A 21,868-nucleotide genomic window follows, 5' to 3' on the forward strand; every position below is an offset into this window, starting at 1 on the left:
CACATCATATAAGTGGTCAAAAAAACCCACAAACAAGCACATAGGGAATGTACATCATATGTGCTCTGAAGCTCCTCGGCGAGCAGCGATATCCGCCTACCTGATCTGCATGCCTTTGCTCCAGGAGCACATGTCTTTGCGCAGCAGCAGGTTGTTGAGGGTGACAGCACCGATGATGTAGAACTGCTGCTTCACCACCTGCTTAATGAGCTCGGGGTCGGTGCCATGTTGACACATGGTGGAGTGGAAGGCGCTGAGCTGTCGCAGGATGGAGTCCAGGGTGTAGGTGCCCTCATCGGCGATGCTAGACGTCCTCTTACGGAGACCTGTGGGCTTCACCCCCGACACGCCCTGAATGGTCTCGTGTTCCAGCATGCCAGAGACTGCAGGGAAGACACATTCAATCAGTACTGCACATAAGCAAAACATGTCCACAAACATGTTATGTTGTATGAGCACACACCTATCATGGGCTGCAGGATATTCTCCATGCATTTGATCAGCTGCTGGTAGATCTGGATGGCCAGGTCACTAATCACCTGTCTGTACTCAGCCAGGTCAAAGTTCGACAGACAGTGCTCATTCTGCCGCGATGTGTTGTGTTTCATGAAGGCCTGAGACGCACAAACACAAGTTGAAACATTTCAAAATCAAAGAATTTGTACACAAGCAAAGTAATCACCACCTTTGAACTTTTTCAGTTTGTCACATCAAAAGCAAACTGAAGTAAGGTGGGGAATGATGTATTATATTCAAAATGACTTACAAAAAATAAGTCCTGAAGGCTTTGCTTTATATACTCTGACTTAGATCAGAGGAAACCATCTGCAGTCACTTTAATACTACTGAGTCAGTCATACAGATGTCCAATTTTTGGAATGAATGATAAAAAGCCCAGTAAAGTCCATCTATAACAGAGGTTGTGACTGTGTGAAGTCCGAGAAGAATGAATGCTTGTGTATGGCCTTTAGTAAAAATGTGGTCAAACTTTGTCCTCCAATGATTTTACAATTTGATTTTAAAGTCTTCTGCTTCTTAAGAAATCAAATAAGGAATCAAAAAAGTGAATTAATTTGTACAAAGAAAAAGAAAACAAACAGCTTCTTTATCTACATCTGCCTTGTGATAAATCTGAGCTGACTGAATGAGCTTTAACAGCGGCATGTTTGGAATAATCAGGATGAAAAACAGTGCAAAAGTCTAGTAAGTATCTTTATGAATTTGTACATGTATGACACAGTTCCTATGTCCATGTGTCAGTGTGTCATCCTTACCTCGTCTCCGCTGTATTGTTTCAGACAGTGTAAGAAGCGACAGGTGTTAGCCAGCCAGAAGGAGACCGTCTCAAAGTCATCTCCTCGTTTCTGAAAGGAAAGAGGAAGACACAAACTGCAGTTAAGGAACCAGCCTGAAAGAGTCGGACTAGAGTTCTTATCAGACATCCTTCAAATGACTGAGCATCAAATATTACAAGCAACAGATCTGCAAACGTACCTATGCAGAATGTTTGTTCTGTTTGCCCACTATTTTAGACCATAACAACACTGACTAAGTAACAATATGCTCTAAACATCTTTCCTGTGTGGGATCATTCTGCATGTAATCTGAGCACCACACGCACACAATCACACGCACACTTTACACAAACCTTTAGGATCTTCTTGATACTGTTGATAGTGGAGGTGAGCAGAGTGCGGACCTTCTGGTCATCATTGACATAATCTGCATGTCTCAGACACATGAAGAGGATGTAGGCTGGCAGACCTGGGATCAGATTCACGGCCACACCGCGAGGCTTCAACTCTGTGAAGAGGAAGGTAGGAAGGGTTCAGTGACAGACAAAGAACATTAGAGGAACAGCTCCCCTGCTCTGAATTAGGATTTAGGAATCTGGCATCACGGTACTGTTAAAGTTTTGTCTAACTGGTTTCTGAATCTTCTTCAAAGTTTGTAGACATTTCATTTTGAGTGCTCAGTTCAGCTCTTCATGATCAGCTCTTACCAAGGATGAGGTTCTTGACTAGTTTGAGCTCATCCTCCTTCTTGTACTCCAGCATCCCCTGGAAGTCTTTCTCTCTGCGAGGGATGTTGACTGGATGAATTGGCTCATCTACCATCTGCCCTGGAGACGTCTGCCCCTCCGCCTGACCCGCTGAGAGATACAAACAACATGCATGTCAAGAAAGAAAGCAAAGAAACAGAAACAGAAACTTGACATACACAGATTCTCAAGCTTTGGCTGACTGAAGACTTCTCCCTTACCTCCCATCTCTCCAATCCTCTTGGAGTAAACCTTCAGCTGCTTCTTGAGCTTGCGGATAGTTCGGTCCTGCTTCTCCAGCTGCTCCATCAGATCCTAAGAAGTGTGGAAGTGATGGAGGAAGAGAGAGATGGATAGAAAAGAAAGAAGAGAGAGGGTACAGTGAGGACAAAACTGGAAGCCTTTGACCTATCAGGGTGCTTGATGCTGTCAGCAACAGTGGTATAGCATTCTATAAGTCCGCTTTGAAAATATAAGCCTTGGAAACAACAAACAAACAGGAAGAGTTGAATCAACATGAGAGCTGCTCTGCCCAATTGAAGAAGAAGAAGAAGAAGAAGAAGAAGAAGAAAGCAAAGATTCATTGGCTGTTAGAAAAGAGAAACAGGTGTCAAGCTGCTCCACGGTGAATTACTGCTACGAAGAGTTAAAACTATTCAGCTGCTCAGCGCAATTTCATTTCACACACTGAAACCTGGGTTAGTTCAAACGTATGCAAACGCACATGCATGAACACACACACACTGCATCTCTACATACAACCATCTTCCGTAAAATGATGACTCGAGCCTCTCGGGACGCGGTGGGGTCCTCAGCCAGGAGTTCCTGTCAGGTGACACCGCCCCCATGAATAAGTGTGTCTCTGAGTGAGTGAGTGAGTGAGTGAGTGTGTCTCTGAGTGAGTGAGTGAGTGAGTGAGTGAGTGAGTGAGTGAGTGAGTGAGTGAGTGAGTGAGTGAGTGAGTGAGTGAGTGAGTGAGTGAGTGAGTGTGTGTGTGTGTGTGTGTGTGTGTGTGTGTGTGTGTGTGTGTGTGTGTGTGTGTGTGTGTGTGTGTGTGAGAAACAGCACTACTGTGGTCGTCTTAGTTTCTTTATGTGTGGAGTAAGAGGAAATAACACCATGAACCTAAACAGCTCCTGGGAAATAATCCAAACTTCAGAATCATGTGTGATTATCTTTGTGTAAATCATCTGGTTGGTTTTTTATTCTTTGGTTGTCTGAGTTAAAGAAATACAGCAGATAAGCTAAATGTGAGAGTTGTAAATGTGTACGATGTATTTTTTGATGAAAAGCAGAATCAAGGTTTGAGGAAACCAAAGGAATTAAAATGATATGACAGAAACTGTTTTCATATTAGAACAACACAGCACTTACTTAAAAATAAAAGACAATATTTATCATCAAAGCTTTCTTTTGTTACCCCTGTATGGAGGACTCAGCTAAAAACTTATCCTGTCACACATACAAAGACAGAGATGATCCTCAAAGTGTCCACTGCTCTAGAAATTAAAATAAAGTTAGCAGGTTACTAGTCCTGGCTGACAAACCCATTTAAGAAAACTACAGGTTAGATGTACATTTTTACTCAACTTTAAACCAGCTGTGATTTCTGTCTTTGCATCTTTGCTGACATTTGCAGGGGAATAATCTGTGATAGTAATAACCTGACACACTAGGACAAAAAGCTGATTTACTTTCTGTTGAAAAGTCAAATTAAAAGATAGTTATCACTCTCATGTCTGTTTTTAAGACAGTGTTCAATGACTTACTGCTTTTGAATTAATAAGCAATCTCGGTATCAAATGTATTAAAGCTTACAAGCTGCTGGACATGGATTTTGTAACCGTCTCACAAAGCCAGGCTTCTTATTAATCTATGTTTTTCAGCTTTGTTGCAAAAGTATTCAACTGCTGGGCTGGAACAGTGTTTTAGTGTAATAACATATTTATAAAGGTGTTGTATCTTTCACTTTCAAGAAGATGCAAGAATGTGAAAATACTTTAAATGAGCTGTAGATATAAATCAGAAAGAAATAGAGCTGCAAAACACAACAATTAAACACTTATAGTTGCTATGCCTTCAAATTTGCTATTTAAAGAGTGATGCTGCGCAGAGCTCAAGAACAAGGCTTGATTCTCTTATTCTGGTGCTTCATTAAGCTGCGTCACAAGGATCCACCATGCTGTGCTTTTACATTGTTGAGATATTTATGAATAAAAAGATGTGAGGAGTTTTCACTGATCTATTTCAGAAAAATACATATTAACTGCTATAGTTATGTTTATTAACTTGTTAACCTCCATCTTGTTGATGATGTCCTCTGCAAGCTTTCACTGCAGCGTGTCTGATTTTGAGTGTGTTGAGACTCAAGGTGAAGTGATGCCTGTGTGTGTCTGTGTGTGTGCTGCAGCGTACCAGGTTCTCGTTGGTCAGACGGGTGATCTCGTGTTGCAGACTGGCTTCGATTCGAGCCTCTGGAGGAAGCTGCAGGTTTTGAGCCAAGAGTTGCTGCTGACGGTTGTTCTCCTCTTTGACGTTCTGCAGCTCGCCTCGCAGAGACTCCACCTCACTATCGTAACCTCTCCGCTGAGTCTGCAGTTGGTGCTCCAGCAACCTGGGAGTGGGAGGAGGGGAGAGACCAGAGGGGTAAGAGAAGGGACAGGAGGGAAAGGATGAAACAAGGAGGTGAAAGATGGAGGACAAGAGGAGGATTGTGGGGAGTAACAACAGAAAGGGTGTGAAAAATAAAGTTAGCATCATATTGTGAGGGAAGACAGTTAACCACAGTGTGGTGACGCATACAGCTGCATGCTGTGCAGACATTTCCAGCAGCCCAGCGCCCAGCGCCCAGAGCCCAGAGTCTCTGAACACTATCTGTAACTCTGCTGGGTCATTAAACTGAACCATCAAATAAAGTCTAACCAAGCAGACCCTCTGGGCAGAGGTCAGGCCAGGAGCAGGTGAAGCTTATAGAGGCCCAGTTTCTTTTGCTGTGCAGAGACAAACAGTTTCTTACTTTAGTCATGCCACTACGCTTGGCCACTATTCATAGACTCTTATCAAACATTACATTCCCCCTGTAACGTGAACGGTTGTCTACGTTTTCAGAAGAAATATTAGATTAATCTTGTTATGTAATTTTGACATTAATAAAGTTAAACATAACAAATCTAATATCTTAAAATGAAGCATTCATGTTCTTCAGTTATCAGTTATTGAAGTGTATTTTAAATGTCAGGGATGGAAACATGTATCAGGTAGCAATCAAGCACAACTGATCATAAGAGAAATCCTAACAGTTTAGTTTGAGAAGCAGACTACATCATTAAATATATGCAAAAACTCTGTTCAACACAGTCAATATGCAGTTAATACATGCTCTGTCATTTGGGAGATTTTCATTACAGGTGATTTTAATAAGGTTAGTAAGAGGTTGAGGGTTCTGCTGCAATATTTTAGACAGAATGGAAAATTGAAACAAAGCTGAGTATATTGTTGTATAAAATGAAACATTGGGGGGAAAGATCAGTTACCCTAACATTTTTATACAGTGCAGAAACTAGAATAGAACAGTGTGACGCTGCGTGAGTCTAAAGTATTACAGCTTCCTATCTTACTCTTTTTAAGTGTTTTTTACAATCTATTGCATATCATTGTACTGCTATACTGCTGCAACATCTTATAGGCAAGTAATGGGCCCTGGGTCAATATGCATAAAACATGAAGTAGACTTAGAGTAGCCACTTTATTGGCTTTTGAATAAAAACACGATTGTATCATTAAAATATAATTAAATGCTTCGATTCATACATTTAGCTTTAAAAACTGTTCTAACATTTTTAATACTCCTTGGCATTTAGAGAGTTGTGTGGTCTCTATCTCTGTCTGTTCTTATATTTATTTTTCTTTCTTTTTTTACAGTAATTGTATGTTATTAATCATATTTTGAAGTGTATTATGTGTTTTATTACTATAATCTAATATTTCATTATGATGATTATTATGATTATTAGTGATGATGATGATGATGATTATAATTTTTATTATTATTATATTCTGTGTGTTTTCACTTATTTTGCTTCACTGTGCAGCACTTTGGTAAACTGAATTGTTTTGCATAAATGTGCTATATTAATAAAGTGATTTGGATTGGATAACATTTTTCAAGAGTTCTGCTGGTCCAGAGGACTTTTAGACTCTTACATAAACAGTCACATTATCTAACAATCACCTTCAGACCAAAGAAACAGCTAGATGTGAAAGAAAACTCTGAAAGGTTCTTCAAGTGAAAGATCAAAGATTTGAAGGAAGGAAAAACAGCAGCACACATCCTCTCCCAGTGAAGAGGCAAATATTCATGCTTGTGTTTAAACACAACATTTACACCTGATGGTTTCCTTTAAGCCCTGATTAACCAGCCACAGCTCTCCGTCCTCATTCAGCTTATGGAAGTCTGGAGCAGCAGATCTGACCGACACACAACACAAAGGAACATAAACAACAGGATGACAAAAAAAAGAGGTGGTATGGTTGGGTAGGGAGATAAACAAGACAACAAGAATAGATTTATCTGAGCTGTCTCTGTGTGTAAATGTGGAGTACACTACGCTGATACATCTGGAGTTATATGTAAATATCTACCTCTTAGTGTAGATACTTTGTGTGTCATTGGAAGAGGAACAGGATGCACTATAAAACTATATGTAACTGTATGAACTTCCAAATCTACATCAGTGCATTTTCGACTAAACTGATCAATAACGGTGGTTTTATGTGTCTTTACAGTGCTGATCTAAACAGTGGTGGAGTCCATTACTATCTTTGTGTAGCATGCTTAATATTCTGAACTCTCAATTTTATTTATGACGATTGCAAATAACGAAGGGAGTAACATGGGAGAAACAGAGGTATAAAAGCAGAGATGTACAAACACACTCCATTCATTAAATGTGTGCTGTGCATCTCTGCTGTAACAAACAAACAAACAAACAAACAAACAAACAAACAAACAAACAAACAAACAAACAAACAAACAAACAGAACAGAACAGCAAGGGCTTTCATGCTGGTTTTGTGCCAAACTCGTTCCATGAAGCTGAGACAGGAGGCCTCCTACAATCAGCAGCAAGTCTGTCACTGCTGAAAGTCAGTCCCTGAAGGAGTCTTGTCATGTATCTACTTCCTATCTAAACTAAATCTAACATGATGCAGGTACCTCTGAGGTTCAGAAATATCCATGCTTACATGCTGCACATTTTGTAAACACTGCATTGTAAAGTTCTGCAGCATCTCCAAAAAAAAGACCAGAGCTGTTGAAGCCAAGAGAATACCTTATATCTTTGTTTGAATGGAAACTGTAACTCAATTAAGTAGGTTTATAACACCCTTTGACTCTCTGTTATCATGCTGAAGTATTGCAACCCATGCAGAGATATGTAGTTAAGAACTTGACCCCAAAGTCACGCATTTGTAGACCTTGACTACTGGTATACTTGGTAGAGCACAGCTAAGACCTAAACTGTAGCTACAGCTGCAATTATCAGACATGCTGTTAGGGCAAAAATGCTACGAACAGCTACCCAAGCTTTGAACAGAAGAATCAGCTGATTCAGATTCAGAGACGTCAGTCGTCTGTGTTTGGTGACAGCGTGGCCATGCATGCTCTGCTCCATGATGCATAGGCCACGTCTCCTTTGGTTACCTCAGCCTACTCAGGAGATCATTGAGATCCAACGGCTTATGCATGAACCTTGGAGATCTGCACAGGACAAGGCAGCGTTCACAAACACACACACATTTTGTATACATGTTTTATGGTGATAATAATGGTGCAACAAGAGCTCATTGAGAAGCTATAAAGGAGAAATGACAAAGTTGGGGCTTGGAGGGAATTTGAGGCTGATATAAGTGAAGACCTGTAAACTAGGAGGAGTCACAGCTGTGACAAAGTACCTGTTGGTGTCTTTGAGGCCAATGCAAGCCTGCTTGAGCTCGTCAGCGTCCTTCAGTTTGGACACATCCTCGGCATAGATGGATGGCTCGGTCATGGTCTCCTAGGAAAAGTAAAGCATAAGAGTATGTGTGAGGAGTATGTTAACGGGTGACATAGCTGCTTGTAGAGCTGCATCATGAACAACATCACTGAGTCTGAGTGGTCTCATGAATGTGAGTTCTCAGCAGGCTATGTCAACTCCCTGCCAGCATCACTGCAGCTCTTGGCTGCTGCTGTCCTTTCACTCTGACAATCATCAGCCAGCCTGAGCCTTCAAGCCATCAAATGAAGCCTCTGTGACAGCAGAGTCTATCTGCGGGGAATGTCACATCACAGCGGTGGCCTTTTCCACCGGCGTTCAAAAGACAAGAGGTGCTCATTGTAGAGGCTGACAGCGCCGAGAGCCGAGCATCAGCTGATTAGTAAACCTCAAGGGTTCGTGGTCACATGAGATCAAAATATTTGAGCAGGGTTTTATGTGACAGTTGGATATCAAGACCAGGCTCATTTAGCATGAAGGGAATATCTTTATGTCTGTGTGTGACTACAGCACAGCAGACAACCTGCACACAAGTCTCATATTTACTGAGTTAAAAGCAACGCAGTTAAGGTTAGTTACATGCAAAGAACCTGAGTATTATAAGTTATGTTGTAAGGTATTATACAGTACTCAGAGAACTCAATGTTAAGTTATGTTAAGAGTTATGAGTCTTTAATTATGTAATTAGTTTTGTAATTGTAGAAACTAAACAAGAGCAGTTGTGTGTTTTTAACATCCATCATCAGGGTGATTCATGCATTTATACAGCTACAGGACGACACAGATGAGATGGACACACATAGCCTGGACAGTCTGTATGTAAACCATCATAGTCTAAAAAGCTGATCTTATGTCTCCTCTGTGTTTTCATGATTTGCTTGAGAGTTGCCAAATTGTATATTCTGTATTTGTCCATCTGCAGCTGTTTTAGAGCAAGTTTTAGTGATGTTCTTAAATGTAACTAATCTGATGTACAGAGCTTTTCAGGAGTCTTTGTTGAAGCCACTTTTCCTCAGCCTGCTCACTTCACTGACATTCTCAAATTGAGTTACAATTTTCCATTGTTTCACAGAGACCAGGAGTTCAAATCCTGAAGTGTAATTAAGACCAGATGAAGGCCTCAGAGGGCCCTCTAGTGGACAGCTGCAGCAATGGAGCCACTATCATGATGTGGTCAAAACATTAGATGTATTTCTTTCTTCAAATGTAGTTATTTTATATCTAAATATGATCAAAAGTCAAATAAAATATGTTTGTACTCTTAATAATCTTTTAACTAGCAAGCTAACCTTCCCTGAGATACAGTGACATGAAATTAATCATTTTGAGAAACTGAGAGGAAGTGTATAAAATAATCCAGCATCAAATCTGTGCTGGAGAAATATGACCCTGACTGTGTTTAAGAGTTGCTGGCAGTAATCAGCAACCTGATGGATGTTTAACATACAGAACTAAACATAGAAAAGTGAGATATACTCATGCATGATGCTTTTTTTTTTTTAACTGTACCTTCTCATCCTGTGGGCAAGCATGGATGGAGGAGAGAAGGTGGAGACAGCAAAATTAGACAACATTTGTTACAAACAGTGTGAACAGTTGTGGGATTTCTTTCAAATCTTGTTCAGAAACAAAATAACTATGACGGGCACTTGAAAAATTGTAATTTGGATTAAGTATTTTCCAATTTGTCATTTGTCTTTGAGACATGCAGCCTACAAGCAAGTCTCAGGTTCAGGTGTTACAGTGAAACATTGTAATTGTTCTGAATAACTTATAGAAATTTGCAGATCTGAGATAAGAATCAAAAACAATGCAGTAAAAGAAATCTTCAGGATGAGAGCTTTGATCTCATTTCAGGGATTTGGTGTGTGCTCACTGACAAACAGAGAAGCGAGTACAAGTGAACACAGAACAGACAAATGTGATACCACGGACACAAACAGGAGTGAGACATCCACTGAAATATAACATCATTTTTGAAAGAACAACGGCACAAAGTGACCATTGTTCCACGATATTAAACTACACGTGGATGATGAGAAGCCAAATACTGTGAGAGTGGTGATGGATGTACCTTTCCTCCTCAAACAGAGGAGACAGACAGTTAAATGTCCTTTTACCTTGTGGTGCATGGCTTCTTTTTGGCTGACCAGCTGAGAGCGCAGGATCAGCACTTCCTCCTTGCGGACGTCCAGCTCCTCACAGGAGGCATTGAGCTGCTCCAAGAGCACCTTGTAAGCAGGTGAGCCTGGGGCCCCAGCACCAGTCGCTTTGTCCCCCAGCAGGCTTTGTCTCATCTCTGCCAGGTCGTGTTTCAGCTTCTTGTTCTCGGACTCCAGCTCCTGACGCTGAGGAGTGAAAGAATCCAGCGCCAGGGGGTTTATTGTCATAACAGAGAGGGGGGCTATCTGAAGCTGTGGCATGAAAAAGCTGCTTTTGAAGAATCATCTTTATTGTTACATTTATTTTTGCTTACCTTCAGGGACTCGTACTCCAGCTCTGCACCACGAGCCTTCTTAAACTCTGCATCATCCTGAAAGAAGGATTGAAACATGATATAGATGAGGTGTGTGGGACAAGGAGAAAGTGTCTATCTAAAAGTTTGTTGATAAAGTTAAATCAAAGCCCAGTACCCTGGCTCTAGCCCGCTGGAACTGGTCCTCTTTGTTTTCCAGTTCGTTGCGCAGTGATTGCTTTTCTTGCTCCAGTTCTGTGAGACGTTTTTGCAGCTTGAGTGTCAGCGAAGTGTCGATACCTCGAGTTACATCCTGCATGCCAAAGAGATGCTAAGACTGAGAATATGCCCTCTAAAAAGCATCCTGAAATGATATACTTCCTGACTTGTATTGCAAAAAGTTTTGTACTTTATGACAACACTCTTACTTCTGCGGCACGGGAACCTTCTTCCAATTCGGCGTACTCGGAGTTGTAGGTGTACTCTGATTCGTTGCTGCTGTGGGTGGAGTCTGTTCTCCTGTGTCCAGGCTTTGAGATGTTCTGCGGGTGAATTAGAAAAAAAGTATTCAGATTTCAAACTCAACACTTATTGAGTGTTACAAATCCTTTTGCTTTTTATCAAAAAGATAACTAAGATAACTTCTCATCTATGTTCTAACTTTAACCAGTCAGGTCTGCTCGTTGTACATAAAGTCTCTAAACTAGCACGGGAGGTCGAGCCTTTATCAGGCACCTATCAGTCAGGGTCTGGGAAGCAGACACACTCTCTACTCTTAAAAACAGGCTTAGAACTTTACTTCTTTTATAAAGCTTACAGTTAGGGCTGGCTCAGGTTTGGACCTGCTCTTAGTTATGCTGCTATAGGTTTAGACTGCCAGGGGAACTGACCCACTGGGATCCTATCTCCCCTCTCTCTGCCTATCACTTACTTTTACTCTCCCTGTCCCATCAAAGTTACTAACCATAGACCTGTCTGGAGTACCTGAGCTCCCCTGTCTCGTAGGTTCCCCTTTGCTATTTAAGAGCTGGAAGAGAGAAACAGCATCTCGTTTTTCCTGTATGTCTTCGTATATATAGTGAAATTTGACAATAAAAACCTTTGAATCTTGAATCTAGAGTATGGTCTAGACCTGCTATGTTTGTAAAGCGTCTTGAGCTATTGTTTGTTGTGATTTGGCGCTATATAAAGAAAGGTTGATTGAAGAAAGACCGACATTATGTCTCGTTAAGCTTTGTATTGTTGACAGGGTTTGTGTGTTCCTTACCGAGGATGCCATCACCTCCTTCAGGTCGTCGTATTTCTCCTCGAGGCGAAGGTGTTCGGTCAGGAGATTCTGATATCGAGAGCGCTCCTCGTTCAGATCGGTCTCCAGCTGTTGAGTCTCCTGTGCTATTGCACGGGTCATTTTCTCTGATGGGATACATCACGTATGGAGGATTTTAAGACATAGAAACATAATGTGTGAGTTCAGATGACATTTAAATGTATGTGTGTTACTTAATGGCTGTGCTGCAGTATAACAGTTTGATTTATGAGGTGATGTGCTCAAACCTGTCATCTGCTGACTCTGTTCCTGAATCGACCTGTTCAAGTCGTCCTTCTCTTTCTTCAGGGAGCCATTCTGATCCTTCAGCTCTGAGACCATCTGCACACACACGCACACACACACACAGAAACAAACACAGAGTTTGGTAAAGCTTTTTACATTTAGACTGAGTATGATCTCTCAAACTGATTCTTCATCTGAATGTGACAGATTCATTCATTGATTGGTCACCTAACATGAAACTGGAACTCCACTCTTACTACGTTGTTTACTAGTTGATTACCAGATGATAAAATAATACAATACGAAACACAACAGTAGAAAGTAGATCACGTACTACACACAGTTCAGTGGCTACTACACTAGCAGTCTACTTTCTCTCCTGCTCTCACCTGCCTCAGGGAAACACTGCCCCCTGAGCTCACCGTGCACACGTCTCCACCTGGATCGCTTTCGCTCCTAAATTGGGGAAAAAATTGTTTCCCTTTGATGCCAACGTGCATGTTTAGGCAGAGAATTTATTTTGTAATATATACAAGATATACTTCTAGATAAACTAAGGGTTTTGGTCTCTAACTAGGAAGAGGAGATTTAGCTGCCTCTCTAAAATGGAAGACTGGAGTTTTTATTGCAGATAAAACTCAAATGAGTATAAAAAGGGGATACAGTATGGGGACATTATCTCGGGAATCATCTTGGATTGAAACTGAAGACCAAGAAAGGATGGAAAACCACAAATACTGTGGTACAGAGGGACATGCGGATACAAGGTATCTGTATACACCTATGGGGAGAAGGAGGATAAGTAAACCTCTACTTTTCCTTCTTACTTTCTCCATCTCGCTCCTGTAGGTCGTTGCCCAGTCCTCGATGGTCTTCTTCTCCTGCTGCGTGGTGCTCAGCTCCTTCTTCAGCCTCTCCAGCTCCTCCAGCAGCGAGTTGACCTGGTTGGTTTTGTTCTTGGCCTCTTCCTCCGCTCCTTTCAAACGATTCAGCTCCGTACGCAGACCTTCGCACTCTGCTGTGAAGGAAGTCTCCATACCAACCAGCTTCTCGTTGATCGACCGGTTATCCTTAGTCTAGAAGCAGGGGATCGATCACGTGACAGGACAGTTTAACATCCAAATGTTGAATCTGAAGCAACGCGTGAGGACAGTAACGTAAAGGGAGGACAGCTCACCTGCTCGTCGATTCTTCTCTGCAGCTGCATGATCTTGTTCTCCATGCCTTTGTTGAGCTTCTTGAAGTGCTCCACTGAGCGAGCCTCGACCTTCAGCTTCTTCAGCTCATGCCTGGCCCTCATCCTGCGGATGCAGCACTGCAGGTAGACGATGGAGACGAGGCAGCGCTTGTACCAGCAGCGAGCCAACCAGCCGCGAACGCGTGTCTGAATGATGACTGCCTTGTGCTCACGCACCAGCTACAGACAGAGGGAGAGAGAGAGGGAGAGAAAGAGAGGTAGAGAAGGTAAGGACAGAAAGAGTGATTAGAGAACATTTTACAAAAGCATGAGCTGTAGATTCTAGTTTATGTTTAATTTCTCTTTCTGTAGCATTGAAGAATGTTCTGGTTTGAGTTTGTCTTTGTTGTTGTTTTATTATCCAGGTAAGTCAGGAAGAAAGAAAATAAACGAATAACTGCACCATAAGGGCACAAATTTTAAGGTTGGGGGTAATTTATCAGGAAGAAACGAAGCTTTCTGATCGGTTAAAGAACGCTGTATAAAAGGCCTCATAGCAGAGTTGATTAGAGTAGGATGTTTTTCAGTGTTTTGTGAGTTGTGTCTTACCGCCTGGTACTTTTGCCGGGCCATGTAGGCTCTGAGGATCGTCTGCATGACCAGAGCTGCTGCCTGCTTCTGCCTGTAGCGTTTCTTCTCCACGTACATCCTCCTGTACTTCTGGATGATGGTGGCTGCCTGAGTGCGACGCATGAACTTGACCAGGCTGAGGAGAGCAGAGATTAACACGTTTTAACTGAGCTGTATTTATAACTTTAACATCACACACTTTATTTCTTACATTATCATGTCATAACACGATTTTACTAGGCAGGAGGTCTTATTAAACAAATGAGTCCAGGTGTAAATCCAGGTCAGCTGACTCACCAGCGGGCCTGGTATCCTCTGGTGAACCTCTGGATGGTGATGGCAGCACTGCGCTTGCGGAGATACTTCTTGCGGGCCAGCCAGCAGCGGATGGTTTTTTGGATGCGGATGCAGGCAACGCGCAGTTTGTCCGCCCTCAACTTCTCCAAGTAGGCGACCTGGCCGGCTCTGAAGAAGATCTTGGTCTTACCAAACTGGTACTTATCCTGATCCTGAAGGTATACAGGAGCAGAGAAGAAGGGTGAGACAGTGATAAGAGGGACACATAAAATCCATCTTAATGCCTTTATAACTGTGATCCAGTTAGAAAGTCTGACAGACCTGCACCAGTTTCTCCAGAACGTTCCTGCAGGTCAACTTCTTGTCAGGTAACACGTCCTTTTGTACCATCAGCACTCTGTACCGGCTGAAGAACTCCTGGTACGTCCATCTGAGATGTACATACAAAAAGAAAGTAGATAAGTGCTATAAACTGAACTTTTGTTACTGACTATTGGATGAATCAAAAAAAGTGTCTGGAGGTTTGTGGATGAAGAAACAGACTTACTACAACCAAACACTTCTGATTTTTTTATATAAAGTAACCCATTCTGTCTTGTGTTTTATTCCTCTTTGAGAGACTTCATGTATTTTATGATATTTCAAATCTCAAACTGGAAATTAGAGACTTGTAGCTGCAATAAATGATTAATCTTTAATGAGTAGTATAATAGAGACAGAATCAAAATCTCATGTAAATACATCTTTATAATGCTTCTCACAATGCTGAAGTGTTGGAGAATGCACCTACAATTGAATATCGTCACCCTATTAAAATAATGTCCTAAGTCATTTTGTGACGAAAATGAGTTTTTGGCCTAAATCATCTCATGATGATTCTGGCCACTTCTGGTAAAATTGCCTTAATCCTTAGTTGAAAGGATTATGCTCTTTATGCCACATAAGACAATGGCCTATGTCAAGAGGGTGACTTAGGCCATTTTATTCTTGTCCTAAGTCAAAAAATGTGATTCTTTAGTATAAAATGTCTGACTTGGGCAATTCAACAAGCTTTCATGATGGCAGCTGCTTCAAGAAGCAACATAATCTATAGTGCAGAAGAAGCTCTAAACATGATTCTTGAATCAGTTTCTACCGGTGAGTGATAAGGTTTACTATCGACCTGACATTTGTTCAATTTAGGTTAGATTTATTTACCTTTTGAGTTTGCTTTATGGAATTAAAGGACAGTTAATAGTCAGGTTTCAAAAAGTTGTCAAAACTGGATGTTGGAAATGGGTTAAGTTAAATAAAAACCCAGCAAAGAAGACCCGGAGAAGTGAGGAAAGGGACTGCCTCCTGACCAATTTGATTTACCTGACATTTGTTTAATTTAACTCAGGGTAATTTCAGTTTTGAGTTTGCACTATGGAATGAAAGGGCAGTTTAAGCCAGGTTTAAAGTTGCATAAGTCACACTGAAATGTTCGAAAATTGGCCTAAGTCACTTTATTCTTTAATGTTACACAATTGACACACAACGTTCTATGCATGTCAACACTCATCCACTGTCAAGGCCTTTTTGATTGAAATGATTAATAAATATCATATGCTCTGCATTTGGTATGGTTTTTTGTGTTTTCCCAAAAACTTAAAAAAATGACATAGGCCGTTATTTTAATAGGGTGACGATATGTCAAACAGATTATTTAAAAAAACAAGCAGGAGGCAACTACATTAAGACAGTTTGTCATTTATACAAGCTAAATAATGTTAGAAGTTTGTTCAGTGCATCAGAACTGATCAAGTCTATCCTGGCTGCACACTCAAATGCTGTGAGATTCACAAATTTGATGTACTATACTGTATCCTTACATTTGCATTGTTTTGTGCCCTGTAATTTTCTATGAGGATACATACTGTAACAAATATGGATAGTTTGAGAGTCTAGGGTAATCAGTAGCAGTGTTGCAGAAATGCATCTGTACCTGGATGGGAAACCTGCAGCAGAGATGCGGATTGTTTCCAGAACACCGCAAGCTCTGAGCTGCTGCACTGCACGTTTGGGATCAAACCTGCCAACGACAAATCAACACAGTCAATATGGTGACCTGTAACCACACCAGAGGTAAGATAGATCTGGTTCATGATTTAATCACAGCAGAATTATAACAGTCAGGATTCTGTCACAAATTAATGAATGCATACAGCGGAGAAAAATCAGGCGCCCCATCGTGACCAAAACTAACTTGAATCATGCGTACATTTTTGCTAAAAGCACAGAAGAAGAAAACTCACGTGAAGGCCAGCTTGAAGTCGTTTGGTTTGATGCAGCGGACATAGTGGGGAGTGGTTGCGTTCAAGGTCTCCATCAGCATTTGCAGAGAGTTACGGAACTGCAAGAGAGTACACCCATCAGTCATAATCCATGTGCTTATTATCAGCTCAGAATCATATCCAATATCAAAACAATGATTACTAGATACTTTGCTCCAGGGTGGATTTACTTTATAACTTGATCTTGACCCAAATTAGCTGGATTTTAAATCTATAAATATCCCCACTGAGTACCTAAACACAACACAACACTGAAGGGAGAAATCAACCTGGCAGCCGACGGTCTTCTTGTGCTCCTTGCTGCTCTTGTCACGGCCCTTCTCAGGTTTGACGCTGAGGCGGGTCCGGCCTCCAGTACCGGGAGCCTGACCGGTGGGACTGGTGGCTTTCTCTCCATCCTGGAACAGCTCCACCAGCAAGGGGAACTGGGAAGAGCAGCCCAATCACAGTCACACACTGAGCAGTCGACGGCAGCATTAGACACCGCAAACACTTTACTGAGAAGCAAAGGTCAAAGCGTTTCACTCTGTCACATGAATGCATATTTATGATTGATAATAGTAGCTGTTTCAAACGGCCTCTTGTGCTGCACATTGCATGCTCGTGGGTTTCTCTTACCTTATACACAAAGCCTTACACAGCAGCATCAGGACAGCTGCACATTTCCTAAAAGCCTTGTTGACTTGTTTAAATGAATGAAAGTGTAACGTATCATTCTAGTCATCTAGTTATTCCTAGTTATCTGACACAGTTTGACACGTGAGTTAATCTATCTTAACATTTAGTTCAACAGTTGAGTTAGTAATCTTGACTTGATTGATTAGCGTTTGTTATCCACAGTCAGAGGAGCTGCGTTGTTATGAAAGCCAATACAAATAATGAAATGTTATGAGTTGTCATATATGTTGGTTCCATATATGCCGGCATGGTTTCATCTGCCACAGTGTGTTAATAAACCAACAGTCTCCTGTATGATGTATGCCATTTATTAAAGTACACACACACATCTGTCACGTTCCATATAACACGGAGGTTATATGAGGAGGATGCTGTGTTATTTGTGCAGCTTCATGTCCTCCTGCTGAGCTCACAGTGTTGCCATGCTGCTTCTCTCGCCAGCGTCATAAAGCAGGACAGCCACAGCAACAAAGGCTTTACGTGCTGCTCGCTCTCAGCGTCACTCTGAAAACATAAAAATAACCTCCTTCCTTTGTCCCTCCTTTTTATGTGCAACCCTCCCACAGTGCCTCTCGTGCTTCCCATGCAGCATATGCACACTCACACACACACACAGAACTTAAACCTCCTTAGTGCTGTGAGAGCGATAACTCCGTGCCAGAGAGAGAGAGAAAGAAAGAAAAGGAGGGAAGATAAAAAGAAGCTAAAGGAAGAGCTACAGGCGGACCAGCGTTGTAAGAACGCCTGTGTTTACCTTCTGCTGGCAGGGAAGGGTTGTCATGATGAGGACAGAGTCAAACATACATGGACAACAGATGGAGACACAGTGACAAAAAAGAAACACAGATGGCATTAAAAGTAAACCCAAACGTCCAGTTCATGTTAAAAAATCATTATTAACCCATCAGAACCTCAACATCACATCTACCAAATCAAAAAGAAAAGAAGAAACAACCAGGCAGACTAATGAGGAATGAAGTGAATGGAGAAAACATGATGGGATGATGATTTTTTCCTCTGAACACTTTGTGATGACCCATCCTCGGGAAGTCAAAACAAGTCTGTGGTCAGAAAACAGCAACACTGTAATCTAATTTGTTGTTGTTTCTGTCGCATGTCCAGAATCCAGTGCATGATGGGAAATCTAATCAGCATCTTTGCATCAGACATTTCTTGAGTGCAGTGTATTGATTAGAGTTCCACATGAATGTGAGACTGCTGTGAGGGGTCAGGTCTCAGTGGAGGTCTTAGCAATGCAGTCAGAGTAGAGCCTTTGGAATGCTGGGATGTTTAAAGGGACACTCACAAGATTAAGTTCTCGGTCTCTAACATCAGTGTTGTTGCTACAGATGAATGTAGTAGGATACAAAGGCAACCGGATGATCACAGAATTTAAAGATAATTCAAATTCAGCTGAACAGCACTGAACGATAAATTGAAGGCAAAAGGTGGATTAAACTTAGATCTCATTCTGACCTCAGTATAAGTCTAACAAAGTTGGTGTATGAGTTTTCTTGGGTTCAGATAAGTTAAGGTGTTGACATGATTTGGCTAAACTGTGAGCTTTGTTCCATCTGATCATCTGAGTGCCCCAGTTTTTTCTTTTTTTTTTACAATTTCACCTTGTTATGAGATCTAAGTGATTATTTTAATAGAGTTCAATTTAATCCACATTGATCTCTCAGAGATGATGAACAAAACCTAAAAAATTAGACCCAAAATGTTATAATCCAGGATTTTAAGGACTGAAGCTCTTATAAACTACATCCTGTCCATCCTGTTTCTCCTGTCTGTTAGAAAAGATGATGTTCAGTGTGTTGGAAAATCATCTTCCTGATTCCTTAATTTTTCTACAGGCAATAACAAAAAAATAGAAACCGCCTCCTTGCCTCATAGTGCAGATTTTCTACCTGCTTTATTTTGCATGTTTATATGTTTAACGGTGATGCAATTCATCCTCTAACAACTGAGGGTTTAAAACCTGGTTAGTCTTAAGGTTCAAAGGTACAGTGTGTAGAAATGTAGAAATTTAGGGATACGTAGCAGTCAGATTCTAGATGGAAATGCTCCCTTGCTCACCCACCAGGTGTAATGGCCTTTGAGGACAAGAAGCTTCTGCTGTGGATGATAAGTATGATCCTCCATTTGTCTCATTTTACCATCAAAAACTTCCAACTGGCCCATTTCTGATGACTATTCACAAAAAAAACAAAACCGTGTATGTAACTAGTTTGTCTTTCCTGAAGTACTGTAGAAATATGGCTGAGCAAGATGGCGGCCACCATGGAAGGGGACCTGCTCCTTATGTCAAAATAAATGGCTCATTCTGAGTTAACAAAAACGAAATTATCTTCATATTCAGCTACTTATACGCTATTTTAAACATACTTATATATATATATATGGAATATTGTATTCCATTTCTACCAAGTCTGTTTTGCTGAATGTTGCTAAATACTACACACTGTACCTTTAAGGCAGCTACAAAAAAAGTGGAGGATAACCATATGGATCAAAAAGACCATGTTTGGTGTTCAAAATTAATTTATTGCTTAATTTTCAATTACTTTCAATAGAATTTTTGATTTGGGCAACCAATCATAAAGCTGTGTTGCATGCAACCTCGCGCACACGCTGGCGTTTATCCACACACACCACATTGTGATGGGATAAGCTTGGCAGAGAAGTAAAATGAAATTTAATTAGACTAAATCTCATTAAGAGCTCATTACCATTTAATCCCACTTGTTTAAGTCTTCCTGATTTCCATGGCAACATTCCACTAAGTCTGTGAGTGTGTGTGTGTGTGTGTGTGTGTTTGTGTGTGTGTGTTTGTGTGTGTGTGTGTGTGTGTGTTTGTGTGTGTGTGTGTGTGTGTGTTTGTGTGTGTGTGTGTTTGTGTGATAAGTGGTTGTGTTAGAGGTTAGAGCAGACAGTATTTGAACCCTTACCCAGTCCTGCTTTTGTTGAAGTCTATAAGAGAACAGTTGAAGGTCACTGTGAGACTTTTGCACAAATGCACTGAACCAAAGTCTGTGTGATTGTGTGTGAGTGTGTGTGTGTGTGTGTGTGTGTGTGTGTGTGTGTTTGTTTTGTGCTGCCAAAACAGAAGTGAGGATTTAAAGGTTTAAGCCCCTTGACTGAAACCAGGTTTCACACACTGATCATGAATCAAGCAGTAAACAGCGAACAATCACATTCAGACACACACACACGTGTTGTTGATTTGGATGTGATGAAACTGACTGCAGCTTAATAACATGTGTGATATGTGTTGAGGTGATTATAGAGGGAGAATTTACAGTTTAACAGCTTTGTGTTGTTAATTTAGTTGATTATCATTTCTAAAAACTGAGGGATTAAAGCCAACGTGGGTTATGCTACATTTACTCTTACATACCGTGATTCATTTGTTCTTCCTTTCGGCATAGTCTTTCATTTCTTCATTTTTGCTATACACTTGAACATTTTTAAAAGTGCAACATGTGTCCAAATATTGATGGTGACTGTGTGACAGTGATGTATTTTATTGTGACTAAAGTTTAAATAAAACCTAAACCTCTCAGCCCAAAGTTATCCTGAATGGAGCGTATGGCCCCACAGCTTGCTTTAACACTATCTCTACATGGCCAGTAGAGGGCGCTGCTTCCTGAGCATGCAGGCGGGATGTTGAGTCTGTAAACAAAAGCCTATTTTTTACACACGGAGCAGGTGTCACCACTGCTCTCTATGTGCTGCAGGCATGTTGGCTTCATGGTACGATGACTGGGCATTGATGCCTGTGCATACGTGCTGTTGAGGCTGAGTTAACAGTGTAATGATGTTTTGTGTTTATGTGTGTGTGTGTGTGAACCCCTCACCTTGCTGGCCTTCAGCACATTGATCTGTTCTTCATTCACTGTGTCCTTGTTCTTCTCCAGAAAACCATCACACTGGTACTCCACCTATGTGACAAGCACATCGCAGTTTGTGTTACAATAAGAGTGAGGACTTTTTCGAGTGTTTATAACAAGTCATTCAAACCTGTTCACAAGTTTATCTACAGTACTTCTTTTGCATGTTTGTATTACATGTAACTTTCCTGCAGTGGTTGATCTGACTCTATGTTTATGCTGAGTGTACATTTATAAAGAGAATGTTTCCCTCTCCGGATTTTGTGTTAATCAAAGGAAGACGATATCATATTAGATCCTTTTTAGTCCAAACTACTGATGTCAGTTTATCTAGCTTCAAAAATGCCCTCTGCAAATGTTTCTAAGGATCCCATTTTAATATCAGGGTGTCCCTTGGGAGAGCATGCATTAGTCTTTGACCCTATTCTTCTGTAACTTTATAGCGAGGATCTAATAACAGAGATGAAAATAACACTGCCTCATCCAGCACCTCATTACAAGATGTGAAACCGAAATAGCCAAAGAGAGGTTCACCCTGCTCAAACACACACACATACTGTAAACACTTCAATGCTTAAGTACATTTCTCTGTGAAAACAAGAACAATAAAGTCATCAGTCCTCCGGCCATCCTAAAAATATCTCAGCTCTGCAGCAGTCTCTGCGGTCCATCTGCTGCTAAATGTTGCTTATTATGCTTCAGAAGCAGAATGCTTAACATTGCATCAAACTGTTTCCTGTCTCATGATTTCTTTCACAGCTTAATACTTGACTCAGTTTGAAAAACACCCTCTCAGAAT

The 21,868-nt window shown here is 41.1% G+C and overlaps 1 protein-coding gene across 5 annotated transcripts in view; it reads right to left on the bottom strand.

Moving 5' to 3' along the window:
* The window catches only part of myo5aa (myosin VAa), a 70,399-nt gene that overhangs the window by 4,763 nt on the left and 43,768 nt on the right, over window positions 1-21,868 (bottom strand). The window contains exons 14-39 of one of the 5 annotated variants that reach the window (XM_034680170.1): window positions 21,037-21,120; window positions 17,931-17,933; window positions 16,768-16,923; window positions 16,460-16,557; window positions 16,150-16,236; window positions 14,505-14,613; window positions 14,184-14,395; window positions 13,866-14,022; window positions 13,257-13,496; window positions 12,907-13,155; window positions 12,082-12,175; window positions 11,795-11,940; window positions 10,956-11,069; window positions 10,706-10,840; window positions 10,549-10,605; window positions 10,193-10,420; window positions 9,582-9,590; window positions 7,993-8,093; window positions 6,428-6,508; window positions 4,457-4,655; window positions 2,263-2,356; window positions 2,003-2,152; window positions 1,649-1,803; window positions 1,275-1,364; window positions 464-614; window positions 101-383 (exon numbers count right to left, since the gene is read on the bottom strand). In XM_034680170.1, coding sequence (XP_034536061.1) covers window positions 101-383; window positions 464-614; window positions 1,275-1,364; window positions 1,649-1,803; window positions 2,003-2,152; window positions 2,263-2,356; window positions 4,457-4,655; window positions 6,428-6,508; window positions 7,993-8,093; window positions 9,582-9,590; window positions 10,193-10,420; window positions 10,549-10,605; window positions 10,706-10,840; window positions 10,956-11,069; window positions 11,795-11,940; window positions 12,082-12,175; window positions 12,907-13,155; window positions 13,257-13,496; window positions 13,866-14,022; window positions 14,184-14,395; window positions 14,505-14,613; window positions 16,150-16,236; window positions 16,460-16,557; window positions 16,768-16,923; window positions 17,931-17,933; window positions 21,037-21,120 — 3,482 coding nt within the window. The remainder of the gene's footprint in view (window positions 1-100; window positions 384-463; window positions 615-1,274; window positions 1,365-1,648; window positions 1,804-2,002; window positions 2,153-2,262; window positions 2,357-4,456; window positions 4,656-6,427; window positions 6,509-7,992; window positions 8,094-9,581; window positions 9,591-10,192; window positions 10,421-10,548; window positions 10,606-10,705; window positions 10,841-10,955; window positions 11,070-11,794; window positions 11,941-12,081; window positions 12,176-12,906; window positions 13,156-13,256; window positions 13,497-13,865; window positions 14,023-14,183; window positions 14,396-14,504; window positions 14,614-16,149; window positions 16,237-16,459; window positions 16,558-16,767; window positions 16,924-17,930; window positions 17,934-21,036; window positions 21,121-21,868) is intronic. The other 4 variants (XM_034680171.1, XM_034680173.1, XM_034680172.1 and 1 more) reach the window with 4 other exon arrangements.

The sequence above is a fragment of the Notolabrus celidotus genome, chromosome 3 (assembly GCF_009762535.1).
Source record: "Notolabrus celidotus isolate fNotCel1 chromosome 3, fNotCel1.pri, whole genome shotgun sequence".
NCBI classification, from domain to species: Eukaryota; Metazoa; Chordata; class Actinopteri; order Labriformes; family Labridae; genus Notolabrus; species Notolabrus celidotus.